The sequence below is a fragment of the Zonotrichia albicollis genome, chromosome 23, assembly GCF_047830755.1.
Source record: "Zonotrichia albicollis isolate bZonAlb1 chromosome 23, bZonAlb1.hap1, whole genome shotgun sequence".
Lineage (NCBI taxonomy): Eukaryota > Metazoa > Chordata > Aves > Passeriformes > Passerellidae > Zonotrichia > Zonotrichia albicollis.
In genome coordinates this window covers 2,078,842-2,103,877 of record NC_133841.1, presented here as the reverse complement: position 1 = coordinate 2,103,877, position 25,036 = coordinate 2,078,842, and the positions used below count along the sequence as shown (strand labels likewise).

Here is a 25,036-nt window from a genome sequence, read left to right as displayed (position 1 = left end):
TTCTCAGGATGCTCAACATTTGCCTTCTCTTTTGGGTGGCCTTCAAGTTGAAAATATTAAATTAAAATATTAAAGCACAGTGTTATTGTCCCTCCTGGCCGAGCACAGTGGATCACAAGAGCACAGCTGGCTCTGCCACTTGTGGAAGTGCAAAATACCTTTAGCATCAATGTTCTCATAAATAATCCACATTTACCGTCCATCCTTTTCCCCAATATTGGTGTTTCTGAAGGGCTTTTCCATCCCAGCTTCTCAGGATTTTCAACATTTGCCTTCTCTTTTGGGTGGCCTTCAAGTTGAAAATATTAAATTAAAATATTAAAGCTCATTGTCACTGTCCCTCCTGCCTGGTGTCACTGTCCCACCCACTGTCCCAGGTGGCTCCAAGCCCCAGGGACCCATCCCACCCTCCCCACCCTCTCAGGGACGGATTCCTTCCCAATGTCCCACCCAGCCTTGCCCTGTGGCACTTGAACCCCTTCCCCCTGTCCTGGCACTGCAGGGCCTTGGAAGTGTCCCCTGGCCATCCTTGGTGTCCCCCTTCAGGCCACACCTGGGTCACCCTCAGCTGCTGGTGCCCAGGCTGGGCAATGCCAACAGGGCTGGGGTCACTCAGGGAGCCAGGAATGGTCTGGGCACCAAAACTGGTCTGGAGTGAGTGATGGGGGATTGGCAGTGCCCACAGTGAGGGATGGCATTGCTCATTTCTGAGAGCTGGTCATGAGGGATGGCAGTGCCCTGATCCAGAGCTGGGGATGAGAGATGGCAGTGCCCACAGTGAGGGATGGCAGTGCCCTGATCCAGAGCTGGGAATGAGGGATGGCAGTGCCCACAATGGGGGATGGCCCTGCCACAATGGGGGATGGCACTGCCCTGACCCAGAGCTGGGGATGAGGGACAGCAGTGCCCACAGTGAGGGATGGCACTGCCCTGATCCCAGAGCTGGGAATGAGGGATGGCACTGCCCACTTTTGGGAACTGGTAGTGAAGAATGGCACTGCCCACAATGAAGGATGGATGGCACTGCCCATTTCTGGGAACTGGTAATGAGGGATGGCAGTGCCCTGATCCCAGAGCTGGTAATGAGGGATGGCAGTGCCCATTTCTGGAAGCTGGGAGTGAGGGATGGCATTGCCCTAATCCTAGAGCTGGTCATGAGGGAGAGCAGTGCCCACAGTGAGGGATGGCACTGCCCTGATCCCAGAGCTGGTAATGAGGGATGGCACTGCCCACTTTTGGGAACTGGTAGTGAGGAATGGCACTGCCCACAATGAAGGATGGATGACACTGCCCATTTCTGGGAGCTGGTAATGAGGGATGGCCCTGCCCTGATCCCAGAGCTGGTAGTGAGGATGGCACTGCCCACACTGAGGGATGGCACTGCCCATTTCTGTGAACTGGTAATGAGGGATGGCACTGCCATGATCCTGGAACTGGTAATGGGGATGGCACTGCCCACACTGAGGGATGGCACTGCCCATTTCTGGCAGCTGGTGCTGAAGGTGTTGGAGTGTTCAATTCCCTCCTGTGCAGTCAGAGCCAGCCCAGGGCCCTGCTGGTGCTCCATGTCCTGAGGGCTCCTGCCAGGCTCGCTGGGGTGGGCAGCGAGTGCTGTGGGGCAGAGCCACTCCAGGCTCTGGGGCAGGAGCCACTCCAGGCTGGGAGCTTTCTGTTTCCCAGTGCTGTGGGGCAGAGCCACTCCAGGCTGGGAATTTCTGCTCCCAGTTCTGAGGGCAGGAGCCACTCCAGGCTGGGAATTTCTGCTCCCAGTTCTGTGGGGCAGGACCCACTCCAGACTGGGAATTTTCTGTCCCCAGTGCTGTGGGGCAGGAGCCACTCCAGACTGGGAATTTTCTGTCCCCAGTTCTGTGGGGCAGGAGCCACTCCAGGCTGGGAATTTCTGCTCCCAGTTCTGTGGGGCAGGACCCACTCCAGACTGGGAATTTTCTGTCCCCAGTGCTGTGGGGCAGGAGCCACTCCAGACTGGAGGTTCCTGTTCCAGTTCTGTGGGGCAGAAGCCTCTCCAGGCTGGGAATTTGTGTTCCCAGTGCTGTGGGGCAGGAGCCACTCCAGGCTGGGGAATTTCTGTTCCAATGCTGTGGGGCAGGAGCCACTCCAGGCTGGGAGATTTCTGTTCCCATTTCTGAGGGCAGGAGCCACTCCAGGCTGGGAGCTCTCTGTCCCCAGTGCTCTGGGGCAGGAGCCCCTCCAGGCCGGAGATTTCTGTTCCCATTTCTGAGGGCAGGAGCCACTCCAGGCTGGAGATTTCTGTTTCCCAGTGCTGTGGGGCAGGAGCCACTCCAGGCTGGAGGTTCCTGTTCCCAGTTCTGTGGGGCAGAGCCACTCCAGACTGGAAGTTTCTGTTCCCAATGCTGTGGGGCAGAGCCACTCCAGGCTGTGGGGCAGGAGCCACTTCAGGCTGGAAGTTTCTGCTCCCATTTCTGAGGGCAGGACCCACTCCAGGCTGGGAATTTCTGTCCCCAGTGCTGTGGGGCAGAGCCACTTCAGCCTGGGAGCTTTCTGCTCCCATTTCTGAGGGCAGGAGCCACTCCAGGCTGGGGAGTTTCTGTTCCAGTTCTGTGGGGCAGAGCCACTCCAGGCTGGGAGCTTTCTGTTCCAGTGCTGTGGGGCAGAGCCACTCCAGGCTGTGGGGTTTCTGTCCCCAGTGCTGTGGGGCAGGAGCCACTCCAGACTGGGAATTTTCTGTTCCCAGTTCTGTGGGGCAGGAGCCACTCCAGGCTGGAAGTTTCTGTTCCCATTTCTGAGGGCAGGACCCACTCCAGGCTGGGAATTTCTGTTCCCAATGCTGTGGGGCAGGAGCCACTCCAGGCTGGAAGTTTCTGTTCCCATTTCTGAGGGCAGGAGCCACTCCAGGCTGGGAATTTTCTGCTCCCAGTGCTGTGGGGCAGGAGCCACTCCAGGCTGGGAATTTTCTGCTCCCATTTCTGAGGGCAGGAGCCCCTCCAGGCTGGGGAGTTTCTGTTCCCAGTTCTGAGGGCAGGACCCACTCCAGGCTGGGGAGTTTCTGCTCCCAACGCTGTGGGGCAGGAGCCACTCCAGGCTGGGAGCTCTCTGTTCCCAGTGCTGTGGGGCAGAGCCACTCCAGGCTGGAGGTTCCTGTTCCAGTTCCGAGGGCAGGAACCACTCCAGGCTGGGAATTTTCTGTTCCCAATGCTGTGGGGCAGGAGCCACTCCAGGCTGGGAATTTTCTGTTTCCCAGTGCTGTGGGGCAGGAGCCACTCCAGGCTGGGAGCTTTCTGCTCCCATTTCTGAGGGCAGGACCCACTCCAGGCTGGGAATTTTCTGCTCCAGTGCTGTGGGGCAGGAGCCACTCCAGGCTGGGGGGTTTCTGTTCCCAGTGCTGTGGGGCAGGAGCCATTCCAGACTGGGAGCTGTTTCCCAGTGCTCTGGGGCAGGAGCCCCTCCAGGCTGGGGAGTTTCTGCTCCCAATGCTGTGGGGCAGGAGCCACTCCAGGCTGGGAATTTTCTGTTTCCCATTTCTGAGGGCAGGAGCCACTCCAGGCTGGGAAGTTTCTGTTCCCAGTGCTGTGGGGCAGAGCCACTCCAGGCTGTGGGGCAGGAGCCACTCCAGACTGGAAGTTTCTGTTCCCAATGCTCTGGGCAGGAGCCACTCCAGACTGGGAGCTTTCTGCTCCCATTTCTGAGGGCAGGACCCACTCCAGGCTGGGAATTTCTGTCCCCAGTGCTGTGGGGCAGGAGCCACTCCAGGCTCTGGGGCAGGAGCCACTCCAGGCTGGGAATTTTGTGTCCCCAGTGCTGTGGGGCAGGAGCCACTCCAGACTGGGGAATTTCTGTTCCAGTGCTGTGGGGCAGGAGCCACTCCAGACTGGGGGGTTTCTGTTCCCATTTCTGAGGGCAGGACCCACTCCAAGCTGTGGGGCAGGAGCCACTCCAGACTGGGGGGTTTCTGCTCCCATTTCTGAGGGCAGGACCCACTCCAGGCTGGGAATTTTCTGTTTCCCAATGCTGTGGGGCAGAGCCACTCCAGGCTGGAGATTTCTGTACCCAGTTCTGTGGGGCAGAGCCACTCCAGGCTGGGAGCTTTCTGCTCCTCCATGGCCGTGTTTTGTTTCCATTTGCTGCCTCTGCACTTCCTTTCACAGTTCAGCTTTCAGCCAAATCACAAAGAACTTTTGCTGTCCCAGTCCTTTTTTTTTTTTTTTTTTTTCCCTCCCCCCCCTTTTGTTTTCCACGTCCCTTTATGTTTTAAATATCAATAACCTATAAAGTATCTCTTATTTCTATTCCAGAATTTTCTCTTTCCTGGATGTGGTCACTCTGTGTCGTTGTGCTCAAGTTTCCAGGGTAAGAGCCTTCCTCCTTCCTGGTGGATTTTCACAGGATGTTGCATTTGGGTGACAATCCTCCCTGCCCACTCAGCTGAGGTTATTGAGTGTCCCCTGGAACTCCTGGAAAATTCCCATAGCTCCAGTGAGGGGAAATTCCAAGCTGGAGCAGCATTTTCCAGTGTCCCAGGTACAAAGGGCAGGGGGCTGATGTTTTGCTCAGAACTCTCCCCTCATTCTGGGTTTTATTCCCTGCAACATGGGATGAGCCCAAAATGCCATCCTGCAGGTTTTGGTGGAAATTTTAATTCACAGAGATGCTGCACAATCAATGAAAGTTCATTTTCTCCTTGGATGTAGTTGGAGTAAGCATGGAAATAAAGTGAGGGGTTGTAATTGGATTAATCCAGCTTGGATTATTTGCTTGGGAGAATTCCTCCAGCTGGACTGGAAGGTTCCATTTTCTGGAGCTGCCAGATTTATTCAGATTTATTTCTTTTCCCTGCCAGGGTGGTGACCCAGGGAAGGTGTTGGGGTGCTGTCACCACCCTGCACAAACCCATCAATCCTGCCTCCACACCTCAGCCACCGCTGATTTAATTCTCTAAGCACATTGGAATTCAAAGAAAAAAAAAAAAGCTTAAACATTGTTAATTGCATTAAAAAATTGCTCTGTGTGGTGCCTGGGCATTGCATTGTCCCTGGAAGGAGCTCCCAGCTGAAAGCAGCGTTGGCAGAAGGGGCTCTCAGGGATCCTGTGCCAATGTCAGGGTGCCCTCCTGGCCTGGCACAGCACAGGCTGTTCCTGCAGGAAGGTTCTGGAACGTTCCCTGCGCTGCCCATGGGATGCTGCAGCCACTGGGGCCATACCCAGACCTTCAAACCAACATCAGCAGTGAGGTTTAAACCCCCAAAAACTCAATTAACGCTCGGTTTTGTCATCTGTTGGAACCCTGCACTAACTCCTGGCCAGGAGCTGCTGCTCTGTGCTGGGCAGGAGCTCGGTGCAGGTGGGATTTGGATGGAAAATCCCCCTGTGTTCACCCCTTAAAAACTCCCCTTGTTCACCTCGGTGCTGTAAATAAACTTTAAATTCACCTGAGGACCCAGCAGCCACCTCTGAGTTCCTGCCCCTCCTCTGGAGCAGGAACCACGGCAGATTTTGGTGATTTAAACCAAACCCAACCCCTGTGGGGACTCACTGAGGTGCTGGGGAGGAAATTCCAGCCAGGAATGTGAAATTCCTGCACCTCCCAATGGAATAGAAGCAACCAGGGCACCTCTTCCCTGGCTGGGAGCTCAGAATTCTGAATTTTGAGAGCACCAAGCTCCTGGTGCCTTCCCCACCTGGGACAGAATGTTATTTCTCAAAGGAACAAATTGTGATTAGGTCCCCACTGATCTTTTTTATTTTTATTTTTATTTTTTTTTTCATATTAACCACACATTTATATTTTTTCCCCCTATAAAGGCATGGAATGTTCTGGCCCTGGATGGCAGCAACTGGCAGCGAATTGACCTGTTTGATTTCCAGAGGGATATCGAGGTATAATTAAGTCACATACAAACTCATTTTTTTTTTCTTGTTCAAATGTAATTACACTCTAGAATGGATTAATACTCCCAGTGTAACCCTTTCTACCTTCCCTGGAGATAGAAATCATTAATTTCAGTTCTTCAGCTTGAGGGAGTTTTTAAAGCAATCCATTCAGCTTTTGAAAATGGACGGAATTCTGTGTGCCTAGCAAGACTTAAGGGTTGTAATGGAAAGAAAGTAGTTTTTGTCTGTTCTAAAACCAGAAATTAGTAGAAAAAGTACTTTTTTGGGGGGAAAACTGCTGCTTGTATGGAAGAGAATTTAATCTATTGCTCTTTGCACTATGAGGACTGAATGTGTGTTGAATCATGGCCTAAAATATTTGTAACTTTAATACCAAAAATTGAAATTGAAGATGATTTGGGAAGGAGTTTCTGGTGCAAATATTCTGCAGTGGTTTTGCCCTTTGGTCCCAGGGGAAAGGTAAATCCTGTCTGGAACGTTCCCTGCACTGCCCATGGGATATTGCAGCCATACCCAGACCTTCAAACCAACATCAGCAGTGAGGTTTAAACCCCAAAAACTCAATTAATGCTCAGTTTTGTCACCTGTTGTAACCCTGCCCTGGTCTTTGGGTCCAGATTTGAAATTAAAAATGTGTTATTAATTTCTGGATCTCTGGAGGCACAAATGGTTGAATCCCTTTTTGAATGCCAACCATGGGCTGGTTCTGCTCAGAAATTGGAGTTTATCCATTGGCTGTGCTGAAATCTGGGGTGAGATTTCTGCTGAAATCTCACCTCCCTTGGGGAGTCTGTGAGCTTGGAGAGTCTGTCCTGGAGAAAATTCCTCAAAATGCTTTCTGTGATTTGGAGAAAATTCGAAAATTCCTCAAAATGCTTTCTCTGATTTGAGAAAATTCCTCAAAATGCTTTCTCTGATTTGGAGAAAATTCCTCAAAATCTTTCTCTGATTTGGAGAAAATTCCTCAAAATGCTGTATCTGATTTGGAGAAAATTCCTCAAAATTCTGTATCTGATTTGGAGAAAATTCCTCAAAATGCTGTATCTGATTTGGAGAAAATTCCTCAAAATGCTTTCTCTGATTTGAGAAAATTCCTCAAAATGCTTTATCTGATTTGGAGAAAATTCGAAAATTCCTCAAAATGCTTTCTGTGATTTGGAGAAAATTCCTCAAAATGCTTTCTGTGATTTGGAGAAAATTCGAAAATTCCTCAAAATGCTTTCTCTGATTTGGAGAAAATTCCTCAAATTGCTTTCTCTGATTTGGAGAAAATTCGAAAATTCCTCAAAATGCTTTCTCTGATTTGCAGAAAATTCCTCAAAATGCTTTCTCTGATTTGAGAAAATTCCTCAAAATGCTTTCTGTGATTCAGAGAAAATTCCTCAAAATGCTTTCTCTGATTTGGAGAAAATTCGAAAATTCCTCAAAATGCTTTCTGTGATTTGGAGAAAATTCCTCAAAATGCTTTCTGTGATTCGGAGAAAATTCCTCAAAATGCTTTCTGTGATTCGGAGAAAATTCCTCAAAATGCTTTCTGTGATTTGGAGAAAATTCCTCAAAATGCTTTCTCTGATTTGAGAAAATTCGAAAATTCCTCAAAATGCTTTCTCTGATTTGGAGAAAATTCGAAAATTCCTCAAAATGCTTTCTCTGATTTGGAGAAAATTCGAAAATTCCTCAAAATGCTTTCTCTGATTCGGAGAAAATTCCTCAAAATGCTGTATCTGATTTGGAGAAAATTCGAAAATTCCTCAAAATGCTTTCTCTGATTTGGAGAAAATTCCTCAAAATGGTTTCTCTGATTTGAGAAAATTCCTCAAAATGCTTTCTGTGATTTGGAGAAAATTCCTCAAAATGCTTTCTTTGAAAATTCCTCAAAATGCTTTCTCTGATTTGGAGAAAATTCCTCAAAATGCTTTCTATGATTCGGAGAAAATTCCTCAAAATGCTTTCTCTGAAAATTCCTCAAAATGCTTTATCTGATTTGGAGAAAATTCCTCAAAATGCTTTATATCTGATTTGGAGAAAATTCCTCAAAATGCTTTCTCTGATTTGGAGAAAATTCGAAAATTCCTCAAAATGCTTTCTCTGATTTGGTGATTTCTCCTCGTCTCTCCATCCTCAGAAGCTGAATCACTCTCCCTCCCTTAGCCCCATTTTTCTCCCTTAACCCCTTTTTCCCCTTTTCCCCCTCAATAAGGATTTATTGCTGATTTCCAGAATGTTCTGGGGTTCTGTGTCTCCGCAGGGCCGGGTTGTTGAGAACATCTCCAAGAGGAGCGGGGGATTCCTGCGCAAGCTGAGCCTGCGCGGCTGCCAGGGCGTGGGGGACAACGCGCTGAGGTACAGCAGGGCTGGAAATTCTGAATTTCCACATTTGGCGCTGGATAAACGGGGAGAATTCACCCCCAGTTTGGGTCTGAGAGCCTCAGGGTGTCAGGACCTGGAGGGCACTGACAGAGATGATAATTTAATTAATTTTTTTATTAATTTATTAATTTTTTTAGCATTTAATTTGTCATTTTTTTAGCGTTTAATTTATTGGAGTTTGGGTCTGAGACACTCAGGATGTCAGGACCTGGAGAGCAGTGACAGAGATTATTCATTTCTCATTTAATTCATTTTTTTTATTATTTTATTAATTTTTTTATTAATTTATTAATTTTTGTTAGCATTTAATTTATTGGAGTTTGGGTCTGAGGTGCTCAGGATGTCAGGACCTGGAGAGCAGTGACAGAGATGATTCATTTCTCATTTAATTCATTTTTTTATTAATTTATTATTTTTTTATAATTTATTAATTTTTTTAGCATTTAATTTATTGGAGTTTGGGTCTGAGACGCTCAGGATGTCAGAACCTGGAGGGCACTGGCAGAGATTATTCATCTCTCATTTAATTCATTTTTTTATTTTTTTATTTATAATTTTCATCATTTAATTTGTCATTTTTTAGCATTTAATTTATTGGAGTTTGGGTCTGAGACACTCAGGATGTCAGAACCTGGAGAGCAGTGACAGAGATTATTCATTTCTCGTTTAATTATTTTTATTATTATTTTATTAATTTTTTATTATTTTATTAATTTTTTTACATTTAATTTGTCATTTTTTTAGCGTTTAATTTTATTGGAGTTTGGGTCTGAGACACTCAGGATGTCAGAACCTGGAGAGCAGTGACAGAGATTATTCATTTCTCATTTAATTCATTTTTTTATTAATTTATTAATTTTTTTTAGCATTTAATTTATTGGAGTTTGGGTCTGAGACACTCAGGATGTCAGGACCTGGAGGGCACTGACAGAGATTATTCATTTCTCATTTAATTCATTTTTTATTTTTTTTTTTTTAGCATTTAATTTGCATTTTTTAACATTTAATTTATTGGAGTTTGGGTCTGAGACACTCAGGATGTCAGAACCTGGAGAGCAGTGACAGAGATTATTCATTTCTCATTTAATTAATTTTTTTATTATTTTATTAATTTTTTTATTATTTTATTAATTTTTTTTTTAGCATTTAATTTGTCATTTTTTAGCATTTAATTTATTGGAGTTTGGGTCCAAGACACTAAAGATGTCAGGACCTGGAGAGCAGTGACAGAGATGATAATTTAATTAATTTTTTTTTATTAATTTATTAATTTTTTTAGCATTTAATTTGTCTTTTATTTAGCATTTAAATTATTGGAGTTTGGGTCTGAGACACTCAGGATGTCAGAACCTGGAGGGCAGTGATAGAGATTATTCTTTTCTCATTTAATTCATTTTTTTATTATTTTATTATTTTTTTAGCATTTAATTTGTCTTTTTTTTAGCATTTAAATTATTGGAGTTTGGGTCTGAGACACTCAGGATGTCAGAACCTGGAGAGCAGTGACAGAGATTATTCTTTTCTCATTTAATTCATTTTTTATTATTTTTTTTAGCATTTAATTTGTCATTTTTTAGCGTTTAATTTATTGGAGTTTTATCTAAAAATGAAATTGTAAATATATAAATAAAAATAAAATTAAAATAAGTAAAATTTATAAAGATATCACTACATTCTATATAAATATATAAATATATAAAATATATCAATATATCAACATATAAATATATAAATATATCAACATAAAATATATAAATATATCAATATATAAATACAGAAATACAGAAATATATAAATATATAAATATATACATATATAAACATTAACATAAAACTAGAACAAATTAATATATTGACATATAAATACATAAACATTAATATAATAGAAATGAACTAGAATAAAATAATATATTGGATAATAAATATAGTGAATTAATATGAATACTATACATACATCAAGAAATATAAATATATTAATTGCTATAAGTATATATAAGTATATATAAGTACTTATATATACTTATTAGTATAAGTATAAATATAAGTATATATTTTATATATGTAAAATATAAAAATATAAAATAAATATAAAAACTTTTATAATAAGTATATATTTATATTAGTGTATATATAAATATATGTGTATATTTATATAGGTATGCATAAATATAAATATTTTAATTACTATAAGTAAATTAATATACACTGCATTAATAAACTAATAAATATAATTAATTAATAGAAATATTATTAATATATCACTAAATTTAAATATATTTGTATATACCTGTAATATATATAAATGTTTATTAATAAAGATAAACACTATTAGCATAAATTACTAAATTAAATAATGAATACAATTAATTAATAGAAATATTATAAATATATTGCAAATTTTGTTTTTAACATTTTCTTCCGGATTTTCTTCTTTCTTGATTCTTTTCTTGATCTTAATTTTGATTTTCATCCTGATTTTCATCCTGATTTTCTTCTGGATTTTCTTGATTCCTTTCTTCTTTCTTGACTCTTTTGATTTCCTTGCCATTTCCTTCTGGATTTTCTGTTTCCTCCTTGGATCAGGTGTGTAAACCTTTATTTATTTGTAACCTGACATTTTACAAACCCTCAGAAATTCCCAACATTTTCCCTTTCCCTCACCCCAGGACCTTTGCCCAGAACTGCAGGAACATCGAAGTGCTGAACCTCAATGGCTGCACCAAGATCACGGACGCGTGAGTGCAACCTGGGGCCAAAATCCCGGATTCCGGGGGTGGGAGAGGTTTTCCATGGAATCATGGAATGGGTTGGGTTGGGAGGGCCTTCAATCCCATTCATTCCCCTGGCAGGGGGGAATTAATTAATCCCATTAATTCCCACTCCTGGGACACCTCCCACCATCCCAGGTTGCTCCAAGCCCTGCCCAGCCTGGCCTTGGCACTGCCAGGGATCCAGGGGCATCCACCCTTCCCATGCCATGGGATTTCTGTGCCCTGGCATCAATCCATTGAAGGAATCTCTTCCAGCACCTGCACCAGCCTCAGCAAGTTCTGCTCCAAACCTTAAATCCCATTCATTCCCCTGTCAGGACCTCTGTTAATTAATTAATCCCATTAATTCCCACCCCTGCCATGGCAAGGACACCTCCCACCATCCCAGGCTGCTCCAAACCCTGCCCAGCCTGGCCTTGGCACTGCCAGGGATGCAGGGGCAGCCCCAGCTGCTGAGTTTCCACCTCCATCCTTGCCCACCCTGCCCATCCCATGGGATTTCGGATTTCTGTGCCCTGGCATGAATCCATTGCAGGAATCTCTTCCAGCACCTGCACCAGCCTCAGCAAGTTCTGCTCCAAACCTTAAATCCCATTCATTCCCCTCTCAGGGGGGAATTAATTAATCCCATTAATTCCCACCCCTGCCATGGTAGGGACTCCTCCCACCATCCCAGGCTGTTCCCAGCCCTGCCCAGCCTGGCCTTGGCACTGCCAGGGATCCAGGGGCAGCCCCAGTTGCTCTGGGTACCCTGTGCTGGGTTTCCACCTCCATCCTCACCCACCCTGCCCATCCCATGGGATTTTGGATTTCTGTGCCCTGGCATCAATCCATTGCAGGAATTGTCCCCCCTGTGTCTTTTCCAGCACCTGCACCAGCCTCAGCAAGTTCTGCTCCAAACCTTAAATCCCATTAATTCCCCTGTCAGGGGGGAATTAATTAATCCCATTAATTCCCACTCCTGGGACACCTCCCACCATGCCAGGCTGCTCCAAACCCTGCCCAGCCTGGCCTTGGCACTGCCAGGGATGCAGGGGCACCCACCCTGCCCATCCCATGGGATTTTTGATTTCTGTGCCCTGGCATCAATCCATTGCAGGAATCTCTTCCAGCACCTGCACCAGCCTCAGCAAGTTCTGCTCCAAACCTTCAATCCCATTCATTCCCCTGTCAGGACCCCTGTTAATTAATTAATTAATTAATTAATCCCATTAATTCCCACCCCTTCCATGGCAAGGACACCTCCCACCATCCCATGTTGCTCCAAGCCCCATCCAGCCTGGCCTTGGCACTGCCAGGGATGCAGGGGCAGCCACCCTGCCCATCCCATGGGATTTTGGATTTCTGTGCCCTGGCATGAATCCATTGCAGGAATTGTCCCCCTGTGTCTCTTCCAGCACCTGCACCAGCCTCAGCAAGTTCTGCTCCAAACTCAGGCACCTGGATTTGGCTTCTTGCACCTCCATCACCAACCTGTCCCTGAAAGCACTCAGGTAGGAGCTGGCAGCAGGGATTTTTCCATGGAATTTTGTTGGAGATTTATCAGAAATGGCTTGGAAGGCAGCTGTGGGGGGCAGATTCTCACAGCCTGTTTCTGTAAACAGCAGAGGTTCTCAGGTTGTTTTTAATTACAAATAAAAGTGACAAACATGAAGGCCTTGAGAACCTGGCATACCAGGGTTCTCAGGCAGCTTTCTCATAACAAGTAGATATTCTATCTTTGGCTGTTTTGGGAAAGCAAAAATAATTTTGAGAACCCAAATCTTGGTATTGGAAACATAAGGAGGGGTTGGTGTGTTATCTCTGACCTATTGTGAGCTCAGATTTTGCAATGTGCATGAACTTAATTAACAGGGTTATAAAGGGGCCTGATTGATGAATAGACCGGAGTTGATGCTGATCAAGAAAGATGGGTCTCTCCCTCCATCTTCAATAGAATTTTAGAACAATTTAGGCTGGAAAAGAGCTCTGAGATCCTGCAGCATTCCCTGCAGAGCCTCCCTCTGGAGCTGGGCTCTGCCCGCTGTCCCCTGCTGGCTCCCAGAAATGGGATCAGCAGAGCTTCTGGCTCGGAGCAGGATTTCTGCTGAGGCTTTCCCTGTGTGTCCCTGTGTCCCCAGCGAGGGATGCCCGCTGCTGGAACAGCTCATCATCTCCTGGTGTGACCAAGTGACCAAGGACGGGATCCAGGCGCTGGTGCGGGGCTGCGGGGGGCTCCGGGCCCTGTCCCTCAAGGGCTGCACCCAGGTACGGCTGGCAGGGTGACAGTGGGCACACACGGGGTGTTAAATGAGCCTTGCTTGGTCAAGGTGACAATGGGCACAAACGGGGTTGTCCGGTTTATCTCGGCTGTTTGAGGGGCCTGGAAAGGCCCGGGGTGGCCTTGGGGCAGCCGCGTATCGAAGGACGAGAAGAGGCTTCAGTTCTTCTTTCTGGTTTTAATGTTTATTAATTGTTTATCTAAAAGATGTTCTTTCAGCCACCAGAGATCTGCTCAGCAGTCAGCCATGGGCACACTGTCTCTGCCCTCCGGGGCAGGCACCTATCTTTATACCCATTGTGACGTGTACAATATTTATCATTTTTCCCCAATACCATCTATTCTCATTGCTGGGTGCACTCTCAGTAATAACCAATCCAAGAGTGCCACCGTGGCCAAAGAAGATGGAGGAGAAGAGGAAGAAGAAGGAGGGCAGGACACGCCCCAATTCCTCCATCTTACTCCTCTAAACCCCCCTGTACATAAATCCTAAACCCTGTGTCTCACCCTCTAATTAACTAATCCCTTCACCACTCACCCGGTGAAGCCCTCATCCTTGTCGTCTCCTGTGTAGGGTTAAAGTCCAGCTACCAGACACTTCTGGCAACATTCCAGGACTCCCGAGCCCCCCCAAGGGTCTCCGTGGCCCGGCACCTCAGGACTGAGATCTTGAGATCCGACACGGGGTGTTAAATGAGCCTTGCTTGGTCAAGGTGACAGTGGGCACACACGGGGTGTTAAATGAGCCTTGCTTGGTCATATCCTATGCAAGCTGTTCCAGCTCCAGAGCTCAGCCCCAAGGGCACTGGGTGCCAGAAGCCAGCTCGCTCTCAGACCAAGGCCGCGGGTCAGCCCCTGTTGTAGTGTGTTGTTAAGTTTCTTGTGTTATTCCCCCAATTTATGTATTGTTCTCCCCTATTATGTGTAAAATGGTTTCGTTCCCCCAGTTTTTCCCGCCACCGTTAGCCTGTCAGCTAAGTTGCTATAGTAACCGCTATTCATAGTTGCCGATATATAATGGCTCCTCCCCTGGTTTCCCTTATAAGTGAAAGTCGTTTCCTCCCTGGGTTAAGTCAATCACCCCCTTTCTCCTCCCAAGTTTCGAGAACCTTCTTCTCTCTGGGGGTTATGGTTGGCTGCCGCCCCAGAGCCCCTCCTTTGCTTAATATTAGTTGGTTATTTAGGTATGTCAATTATGTTTAGGACCTCAAAATATGTATTATTATTGGCTAGCTGGGTTTCCCTACCTTTTCCCCCTTTTTCCCTTAAAAACCCTGTGTGGCCCCCGGTTCGGGGCCATTTTGCTGGGTGTTTTCCCTCTTTGATGGTGCTTCTGTAATAAAACCGACAGCCTACCTCCAGCAAATGGTCGCTTCCTAATTCGCCTCACACTCGTGCCGCTCCGAGCCACCTCCCAGCTCAGCCTAAAGCCAAAGACGCCGAAGGGGGCTGGTTTTAGATGTGCGAGGGTGCTGGCCTTCGCCCCTCACTAGCTAGCCGGATCCCGGGACTCAGTGCGCCCTCGCACAAGCCCCTAGCAAGCAGGGAGATATTCAGCTCTTAGTGATCAGGCAGCTCTTGTGATTTCAGCTTTGCTTGCTGGGTAGCTTTTCCCTTGGCCTAAGGCTCCAGCAGAGGGTAGAGAGAGGAGAAGCAGAAGACACTGGCTGTTCCACGAGTATGGCTTTATTGCAGGGTCTGTGAAGGGTCTCAGCTCTTCTTCTTCCCAGTTAGTAGGGGTACAGTATGCTACTGTTATACCCTTGGCCTGGATCCAATCCTGACCAATGGCAAAGGTGTTAGAGTGACCATAAGTGACCAATGGTAGGGTTTAACACAATATTGCCTTCCATGGCTATAGGGATAAGGTACAAGGCGGATGTCCCTGGAGACAGGAAACTTCTCTGCCGCTGTGTCAGCATTCTGTTCTCCAAGGGGCCCTGGCTAAACCTGAGGGGTTTACTACAGGGTGTCCTGCTGCTGCTCAGGGTGTGGGCATGGAAATTCAGGGGGTTGGGTGATTCCCTTCTCCAAAATCCCCACGGTGTTGGAGATCAGGTGCTGGCGTGGAAGTTTTCCAGTAGCCCTGAGGAGTGGGACAGGGAATAAATCCCTTGTGCAGCTGGAGAATCTTTTGATCCCAATTTTCCTTTTCCCACCGATCCTTTGGAGGAGGTCACTGTGATCCATGGGCAGATGTGGGCTCAGGGGGTTTCATGGCAGTCCTCTGCTCCTCATGGGATAAAAAGCAGGAACATTCCTGGTGCTGCATTTCCCCCCTCCCCAGAGGAAATCCCCATTCCCTGCTCTCCCATCTCCCATTCCTGGATCCCAGTGCTCCCAGTTCAGCTGGAGAATCTTTTGATCCCAATTTTCCTTTTCCCACCGATCCTTTGGGGGAGGTCACTGTGATCCATGGGCAGATGTGGGCTCAGGGGGTTTCATGGCAGTCCTTTGCTCTGGCTGCTCTGCTCCTCATGGGATAAAAAGCAGGAACATTCCTGGTGCTGCATTTCCCTCCTCCCCAGAGGAAATCCCCATTCCCTGCTCTCCCATCTCCCATTCCTGGATCCCAGTGCTCCCAGTTCCCATCCCTGTGCTTTCTTTTCCAGCTGGAGGACGAGGCCCTCAAGTTCATTGGTGCCCACTGTCCTGAGCTGGTGACCCTGAACCTGCAGACCTGCCTGGTGAGTGGCACTGCCCAGGATTCCCTCATGGAATGTTCTCATCCCCGTGCCCACGGGGCACCGGGCACCAGCAGCTCCTTGCTGGCACTCCAGGGGCACTGAGCCCCACACCTTTGCTGGGTCAGGGGTGGTTCTCTCATCCCTCTGAGCTTTTCTGTGGGATGAGCTGGAAAAATCCTTCCTGCCAGGCCTCTCCTGGGAGAGAATTTTGGGATGAAACATTCCCATAACACTTTTGGGGTGAAACATTTCCATAACAATTTTGGGGTGAAACATTCCCATAACTATTTTGAGGTGAAACATTCCCATAACAGTTTTTGGGGTGAAACATTTCCATAACAATTTTTGGGGTAAAACATTCCCATAACAATTTTTGGGTGAAACATTCCCATAACAATTTTGGAGTGAAACATTTCCATAACACTTTTTGGGGTGAAACATTTCCATAACAATTTTGGGATGAAACATTCCCATAACAATTTTGGGATGAAACATTTCCAAAACACTTTTGGGGTCGAAACATTCCCATAACAATTTTGGGCTGAAACTTTCCCATAACAATTTTGGGGTGAAACATTCCCATAACAATTTTGGGTCGAAACATTCCCATAACAATTTTTGGGTTAAACATTCCCATAACAATTTTTGGGTGAAACATTCCCATAACAATTTTGGGTCAAAACATTCCCATAACAATTTTGGAGTGAAACATTCCCATAACATTTTGGGGTGAAACATTCCCATAACAATTTTGGGGTGAAACATTTCCATAACAATTTTTGGCTGGAACATTCCCATAACAATTTTGGGGTCGAAACATTCCCATAACAATTTTGGGGCAAAACATTCCCATAACAATTTTGGAGTGAAACATTCCCATAACAATTTTTGGGTGAAACATTCCCATAACAATTTTGGGATGAAACATTTCCATAACACTTTTGGGGTGAAACATTTCCATAACAATTTTTGGGGTGAAACATTTCCATAACAATTTTTGGGGTGAAACATTCCCATAACAATTTTGGGGTGAAACATTTCCATAACAATTTTTGGGGTGAAACATTCCCATAACAATTTTTGGGTGAAACATTCCCATAACAAATTTGGGGTGAAACATTTCCATAACAATTTTGGGTCAAAACATTTCCATAACAATTTTTGGGTCGAAATATTCCCATAACAATTTTTGGGGTTGGAACATTCCCATAACAATTTTGGGGTGAAACATTCCCATAACAATTTTGGGGTGAAACATTCCCATAATAATTTTGGGGTGAAACATTTCCATAACAATTTTTGGGTTAAACATTCCCATAACAATTTTGGGGTGAAACATTCCCATAACACTTTTGGGGTGAAACATTCCCATAACAATTTTTGGGTGAAACATTCCCATAACAATTTTGGGGTGAAACATTTCCATAACAATTTTGGGCTGAAACATTCCCATAACAATTTTGGGGTGAAACATTCCCATAACAATTTTGGAGTGAAACATTCCCATAACAGTTTTGGGGTGAAACATTCCCATAACAATTTTGGGTCAAAACATTTCCATAACAATTTTGGGTCGAAACATTCCCATAACAATTTTTGGGGTCAAAACATTTCCACAACATTTTTTGGGCCGGAATTTGGAATTGGGAGAGGCAAATCCCACCTGGATTGAGGCAGCTGTGCTTTCCCTGGCAGCAAATCACAGACGATGGGCTCATCACCATCTGCAGGGGCTGCCACAAGCTGCAGTCCCTGTGTGCTTCTGGCTGCTCCAACATCACCGACGCCATCCTCAACGCCCTGGGCCAGAACTGCCCGCGCCTCCGGTGAGTTCCGGTGTTCGGTTTTGGGCTGTTTGGAGGGCCTGGAAAGGCCCGGGGTGGCCTTGGGGCAGCCGCGTATCAAAGGACGAGAAGAGGCTTCAGTTCTTCTTTCGGTTTTTATGTTTATTAATTGTTTATCTAAAAGATTTTCTTTCGGCCCGACAGAGCTCTGCTCAGCAGCCAGCCATGAGCACACTCACCTATCTTTATACCCATAGTTACGTGTACAATATTTATCATTTTTCCCCAATACCATTTATTCTTATTCCTCAGTGCACTTTCAGTAATAACCAATCCAAAAGTGCCACCATCACCACAGAAGATGGAGGAGAAGAAGAAGAAGAAGAAGGACAGGACACGCCCCAATTCCTCCATCTTACTTCTCTTACAGAAATCCTAAACCCTGTGTTTCCCTCTCTAATTAACTGATCCCTTCACCATTCACCCCGGTGAAACCCTCCTGTCCTCATACAGGTGTCGTCTCCTGTGTAGGATCAAAGTGCAGCCACCAGACACTTCTGGAACATTCCAGGACTCCCGAGCCCCCCAAGGGTGCTCTGGGTGACACCTCAGTGCTGAGGTGCTGAGATCCCACAGTCTCGGTGTTTATTAATTGTTTATCTAAAAGATGTTCTTTCAGCCGAACAGAGCTCTGCTCAGCAGTCAGCCATGAGCACACTGTCTGCCCTCCGGGGCAGCCACGTATCTTTATACCCATTGTTACGTGTACAATATTTATCATTTTTCCCCAATACCATTTATTCTTATTGCCCGGTGCACTCTTAGTAATAACCAATCCAAAAATGCCACCATCACCAAAGAAGATGGAGGAGAAGAAGAAGAAGAAGAAGGACAGGACACGCCCCAATTCCTCCATCTTACTTCTCTAAACCCCCCTGTACAGAAATCCTAAACCCTGTGTCTCACCCTTTAATTAACTAATTAACCAATCCCTTCACCATTCACCCCGGTGAAATCCTCCTGTCCTCATACAGGTGTCGTCTCCTGTGTAGGGTCAAAGTGCAGCCACCAGACACTTCTGGAACATTCCAGGACTCCCGGGCCCCCCAAGGGTGCTCTCGGTGGCTCAGCACCTCAGGACTGAGATCCTGAGATCCCACATTCCGGCTCCCCTTTCCCCATGGAACTCTCTCAGCAGAGGCTCCACCTGGTCCCTGAGCCATTTCACCCCAAAAAGGTTTCCCCATGCTGAGCTTTTTTCCAGGTGGTTGTGATTTTTTTGGGTTTTCCCCAAAATTCTTGGGGTTTAAAAGAGCTCCCATTGTGGTGCCCACAGGCTCTGTGTGTGTCCATGAAGGAAGTTTGGGATTGGGTGAAGCTTTCCAGAGGTGTTGAAACTCAACCAGGACAAATCCCACCCCAAATTCCAGATGAGGAATTCCAGTTTTCACCTTTTTTTTCTACCTCTGTTGGAGTCAGGATGGAAGGCACTTGGGATAATGGTTCAGGTTCCAACTCAGGGGTTTATTGTTTATTATCAGTGTTATGATCTCACAGCAGTGAGTTCTGCAGTCTCTCATTAACCAGGCACAAAATGGCCAACAATCTCTGGTTACAAGGTCTTTTAAGGCTAAATATCCAATTAAGAAGTGACACCTTAATTATTTTCCCTTTTAACCCAAAAACTGATCACTCAAAGTCTGCACTGTGGAGTTTTCTCTCCAATTACAAAATACCAGCCAAACCCATATAGAAGAAGGAAGAAGAAGATAAAGAGGAACAACCAGTCTCCATCCTAAAACCTCCATCTTGCTTCATATTTATTTCAAACTAAGAACTGACACCTTAATTATTTTCCCTTTTTCACCAAAAGTCTGCAATGTGGAGTTGGTGCCTAAAACCTCCATCTTGCTTCATATTTATTTCAAATTAAGAACTGACACCTAGATTATTTTCCCTTTTAACCCAGTAACAAAGTCTGCACTGTGGATTTTTCTCTCCAATTACAAAATTCCACCCAAACCCATATAGAAGAAGGAAGAAGAACATCCTGCCTCCTCCCTAAAATCTCCATCTTGCTTCATATTTATTTCAAATTAAGAAATGCACCTTAATTATTTTCTCTTTTAACCCAATAACTGATCACTCAAAATCTGCAATGTGGAATTTTCTGTCCAATTACAAAATTCCACCCAAACCCATGGAGAAGAAGGAAGAAAAACATCCTGTCTCCTCCCTAAAACCTCCATCTTGCTTCATATTTATTTCAAATTAAGAACTGACACTTAGATTATTTTCCCTTTTTCACTGACAGTCTGCAATGTGGAGTTGGTGCCTAAAACCTCCATCTTGCTTCATATTTATTACTATATTCTAAGTCTATATATTTATTACTATATTCTAAATCTATATATTTATTACTATATTCTAAATCTATATATTTATTACTGTATTCTAAATCCCAAACTCTGTTTTTCCACCCTGTGCTGTTACACACTTCTGACCAACCCCACACCACAATCCCAATGAATTTTTGGCAGCTTTCTCCACAGCCTCAGGTCAAATGCAGTGTTCTGTTTGTTTGTCAGCACAGAAAATTTGAAATTCTCATTATCCAGAGCTCCAGAGCAGAGTTTCTGCCTTGGAGCAGGATTTCCCCTGAGGTAAATCAGCTTTGAGTGTCCAGCATGGAGATGGAAAGAGCTCCAGCATCACAATTCCTTCCCATGGAGGTGTCGGCCCCCAGAGCAGCTCCGTGGGAATGTGGGGTGTCCCTGACACATCCCGGTGTCCCCTGGGCATGGGGGGCACTGGGGGGGACCCCTGAGGTGATGCCCAGCCCTCTGGGGGCTCCCCCATGGTTCTCTCCCTGTGTCCTGCAGAATATTGGAGGTGGCGCGGTGTTCGCAGCTGACCGACGTGGGCTTCACCACCCTGGCCAGGGTAAGGGCTGCTCCTCCTCCTCCTCCTCCTCCTCATCATCCTCGTCCTCCTCCTCCTCCTCGTCCTCCTCCTCGTCCTCCTCCTCCTCCTCCTCGTCCTCCTCCTCCTTGTCCTCCTCGTCCTCCTCCTCCTCGTCCTCCTCGTCCTCCTCCTCCTGCTCCTCCTCCTCCTGCTCCTCCTCCTCCTCCTCCTGCTCCTCCTCGTCCTCGTCCTCGTCCTCCTCCTCGTCCTCCTCGTCCTCCTCGTCCTCCTCGTCCTCCTCGTCCTCCTCCTCCTCCTCCTGCTCCTCCTGCTCCTCCTGCTCCTCCTCCTCCTCCTCGTCCTCCTGCTCCTCCTTCTCCTCCTCCTCCTCCTCCTCGTCCTCCTCCTCGTCCTCGTCCTCGTCCTCCTCCTCCTCCTCCTCCTCCTCCTCGTCCTCCTCGTCCTCCTCCTCCTCGTCCTCGTCCTCCTCCTCGTCCTCCTCCTCCTCCTCCTCCTCCTCCTCCTCCTCCTCCTCCTCATCCTCCTCCTCGTCCTCGTCCTCCTCCTCCTCCTCCTCGTCCTCCTCCTCCTCCTCCTCGTCCTCCTCCTCCTCCTGCTCCTCCTGCTCCTCCTCGTCCTCCTCCTCCTCCTCTTCCTCCTCCTCCTCCTCCTCCTCCTCCTCCTCCTCGTCCTCCTCCTGCTCCTGCTCCTCCTCCTGCTCCTGCTCCTCCTCCTGCTCCTCCTCGTCCTCCTCCTCCTCCTCCTCCTCCTCCTCCTCCTGCTTTTCCTTCCTTTTCATGGCAAAAACCACCCCAGGAGGTTTGGGGAAGCTTTGAATTAAGGCAGGAGCTTAAGGTCCAAAAATTGAATTTTATGGGATCTTTGGCATCGTCCTGGCTCGCACGCCTGGGATCCAAACAAGAGGAAATGTTAAAATATTTTAGTTATAAACTTTACTGGTTTGTCTAAATTTAATTCCCTTTACTCTCCATTATTAAAAAAACCCTTAAATGAGGAAATCAAATTTCCTTTATTATCCTTCAGAAACTTTGTAAACTTTCCATCCAGTTGTGATATTTCATGGAGAAACACTTCAATTTTTAAAGCAAGCTATATTTTGTGGTGGTTAATTTATATTAATAATTTTATTAATATTTATATTAATATATAATATTAATTATATTAATATTAATTATTATAATAATATTAATTAGTATTCATATTTATATTAATATTTTATAATTATAATTTTATAATTATATTATTATAATATATTTATAATTATAACTTACAGTTATATTTATATTTTTATATTTTATATAATATATATATTAATTATTCTATTTTATACTGTGTATATTTATTTATTTATAATTAATTTTGATTTCTATATTTGATTGTGTGCTTATATTTCTGTTAATTATTTCTATAAAATAATAATTTATAATACTACAATTATAATATCTATATTTATCTACATATATCTATGACATATCTATTTATCTATAATAATTTATAATATTACATTTAATTATACTATTTCTATTTACACCATAACGTATTTCTATTATTTATTATATTTATAATTTTTATATATTTCTATTTGCTGTCTGGGCTTTGCACTCACCATGGATGTTTGGAATTCTGTTTATTCCTAGAATTGCCATGAGCTTGAAAAAATGGATCTGGAAGAGTGTGTCCAGGTAGGAATGCCACCTCAGGCTGTTTCTCTTGCTGCAGTGTTGAAAATTGGTGGAAAATTAAAGATATTTTCTCCAAATCAGGATTTAATGTGGAATCCTGAGCAGGAAGAGTGGCTGGATTTGGAGAGGAAAATGATGGGAATGAGATTTTTTTCCTTGGTTTGGATTCCATGGGAACACTGCTGTAAATAAGAAATATTTAATACTGAGAGATCCTGGGTGAAAAAAACGGATTTGTGAGAGAAAAATCCCAGATTTTTGAGGGGAAAACCCCAGAGAAAAATCTTATCTTGCTAAAAAGAATGGAAAACTGTGGGGAAAATTGTGAAACAGCAATGATTGAAATGAAACTGGGCTGAAGCATTTTTAGGGAATTGACTCAAAATTCCATGAAAAAACCTCCAAGCCCAAGGGAATGGGATGCTGGAAACATCTGGATCCCTGTCCTGGGCAGAAATTTGGGATATAAAGAGGGAATGATTGGGAATGAACCCTAAAAAGGGAGAAGCAAAGCTGAGCCAGGCCACAAATCCATCCCAGGCAGCTCCTGTGGGATTGGGATTGGGAATTTTTGTAGGAATTCCTTCTTCCTGAAGAAAATCAGGAACTGGGCAGGCACAAATCCATCCCAAGCAGCTCCTGTGGGATTGGGAATCTTTGTAGGGAATTCCTTCTTCCTGAAGAAAATCAGGAACTGGGCAGGCAAAAATCCATCCCAGGCAGCTCACATGGAGTTTGGGATTGGGAATCTCTGTAAGGAATTCCTTCTTCCTGAAGAAAATCAGGAACTGGGCAGGCACAAATCCATCCCAAGCAGCTCCTGTGGGATTGGGATTGGGAATATTTGTAGGAATTCCTTCTTCCTGAAGAAAATCAGGAACTGGGCAGGCACAAATCCATCCCAGGCAGCTCCTGTGGGATTGGGAATCTTTGTAGGAATTCCTTCTTCCTGAAGAAAATCAGGAACTGGGCAGGAACAAATCCATCCCAGGCAGCTCACATGGAGTTTGGGATTGGGAATTTTTGTAGGGAATTCCTTCTTCAACCAGGACTGGGCAATCCATAGGGTGTTCAGCAGGAATCTGAACCTTCCTTGTCCTTCTAGAAGAACATTTAGGAGCTGATTTCAGCCCCTTAAGGAATTTAAAAACAATCCAGGGATGCCTCTGCACCCCAGTTCTCCAAGGGCAGAATCCATGAGGATTCCTGAGAGGTTGTGGGGAAATCTTATGGATTAGGGAAAATCCTGCAGTTTTGCTTTGGTAGAAAGGAGAAAAAAAAAAAAAAACCCCAAATCCTTGTGCCCAGCACCAAAATGAAATGGTTTTTCCTTTTTTTCCAGATTACAGACAGCACACTAATCCAGCTTTCCATACACTGTCCACGGCTGCAGGTCCTGGTGAGTATCCCAAATTCCAGCATTTCCTTCCTGCAAACAAAGGGATTTCAAACACTCCCTGACTTCACAGTTGGAAGAATTCTGCTGCAAAAACCTGACCCTGAGGAACCTCTCACCCCATCCCTGGTGGAATCCTTGCAGGAATCCCACCCACAGGAAAGGGGCTGTGGGGATTGTTCTGTCCCAGGAGCAGAATTCCAGGTGGGATCTGCCTGCTCAGGAGCTGTCAGTCTGTCTGTGGGAGAGGAACCTGCTCAGGGCCTTTGGGAAGCCTTTGGGGCTGAATCTCTGGGAATTTGGAGTGCTCAGGGCCTTTGGGGCTGAAACTCTGGGAATTTGGAGTTCTCAGTGCTTTTGGGGCTGAATCTCTGGGAGTTTGGAGTGCTCGGTGCCTTTGGGGCTGAAACTCTGGGAATTTGGAGTGCTCAGGGCCTTGGGAAATCTTTGGGGCTGAAACTCTGGGAATTTGGAGTTCTCAGTGCCTTTGGGGCTGAATCTCTGGGAATTTGGAGTTCTCAGGGCCTTTGGGGCTGAATCTCTGGGAATTTGGAGTTCTCAGGGCCTTTGGGGCTGAATCTCTGGGAATTTGGAGTGCTCAGGGCCTTTGGGGCTGAAACTCTGGGATTTTGGAGTGCTCAGTGCCTTGGGAAGGCTTTGGGGCTGAATCTCTGGGAGTTTGGAGTGCTCAGTGCCTTGGGAAGGCTTTGGGGCTGAATCTCTGGGAATTTGGAGTGCTCAGGGCCTTTGGGGCTGAATCTCTGGGAGTTTGGAGTGCTCAGGGCCTTTGGGGCTGAATCTCTGGGAATTTGGAGTTCTCAGTGCCTTTGGGAAGCCTTTGGGGCTGAATCTGTGGGAATTTGGAGTTCTCAGTGCCTTTGGGGCTGAATCTCTGAGAATTTGGAGTTCTCAGTGCCTTTGGGAAGGCTTTGGGGCTGAATCCCTGGGAATTTGGAGTTCTCAGTGCTTTTGGGGCTGAATCTCTGGTAATTTGGAGTGCTCAGGGCCTTTGGGGCTGAATCTCTGGGAATTTGGAGTGCTCAGGGCCTTTGGGGCTGAATCTCTGGGAATTTGGAGTGCTCAGGGCCTTGGGAAGCCTTTGGGGCTGAATCTCTGGTAATTTGGAGTGCTCAGGGCCTTGGGAAGCCTTTGGGGCTGAATCTGTGGGAATTTGGAGTGCTCAGGGCCTTTGGGAAGCCTTTGGGGCTGAATCTCTGGGAATTTGGAGTGCTCAGGGCCTTTGGGGCTGAAACTCTGGGAATTTGGAGTTCTCAGTGCTTTTGGGGCTGAAACT

At 45.7% G+C, this 25,036-nt stretch overlaps 1 protein-coding gene across 5 annotated transcripts in view; it reads left to right on the top strand.

Annotated features, from left to right (window-relative positions):
• FBXL20 (F-box and leucine rich repeat protein 20) overlaps positions 1–25,036 on the top strand; it is a 61,629-nt gene that overhangs the window by 30,591 nt on the left and 6,002 nt on the right. For all 5 annotated transcript variants that reach the window (XM_074557831.1, XM_074557829.1, XM_074557832.1 and 2 more), the window contains exons 3-13: positions 4,272–4,326; positions 5,779–5,853; positions 8,117–8,211; positions 10,904–10,972; positions 12,406–12,501; positions 13,129–13,255; positions 15,881–15,955; positions 17,651–17,781; positions 20,622–20,682; positions 22,302–22,346; positions 23,689–23,745. In XM_074557831.1, coding sequence (XP_074413932.1) covers positions 4,272–4,326; positions 5,779–5,853; positions 8,117–8,211; positions 10,904–10,972; positions 12,406–12,501; positions 13,129–13,255; positions 15,881–15,955; positions 17,651–17,781; positions 20,622–20,682; positions 22,302–22,346; positions 23,689–23,745 — 886 coding nt within the window. The remainder of the gene's footprint in view (positions 1–4,271; positions 4,327–5,778; positions 5,854–8,116; positions 8,212–10,903; positions 10,973–12,405; positions 12,502–13,128; positions 13,256–15,880; positions 15,956–17,650; positions 17,782–20,621; positions 20,683–22,301; positions 22,347–23,688; positions 23,746–25,036) is intronic.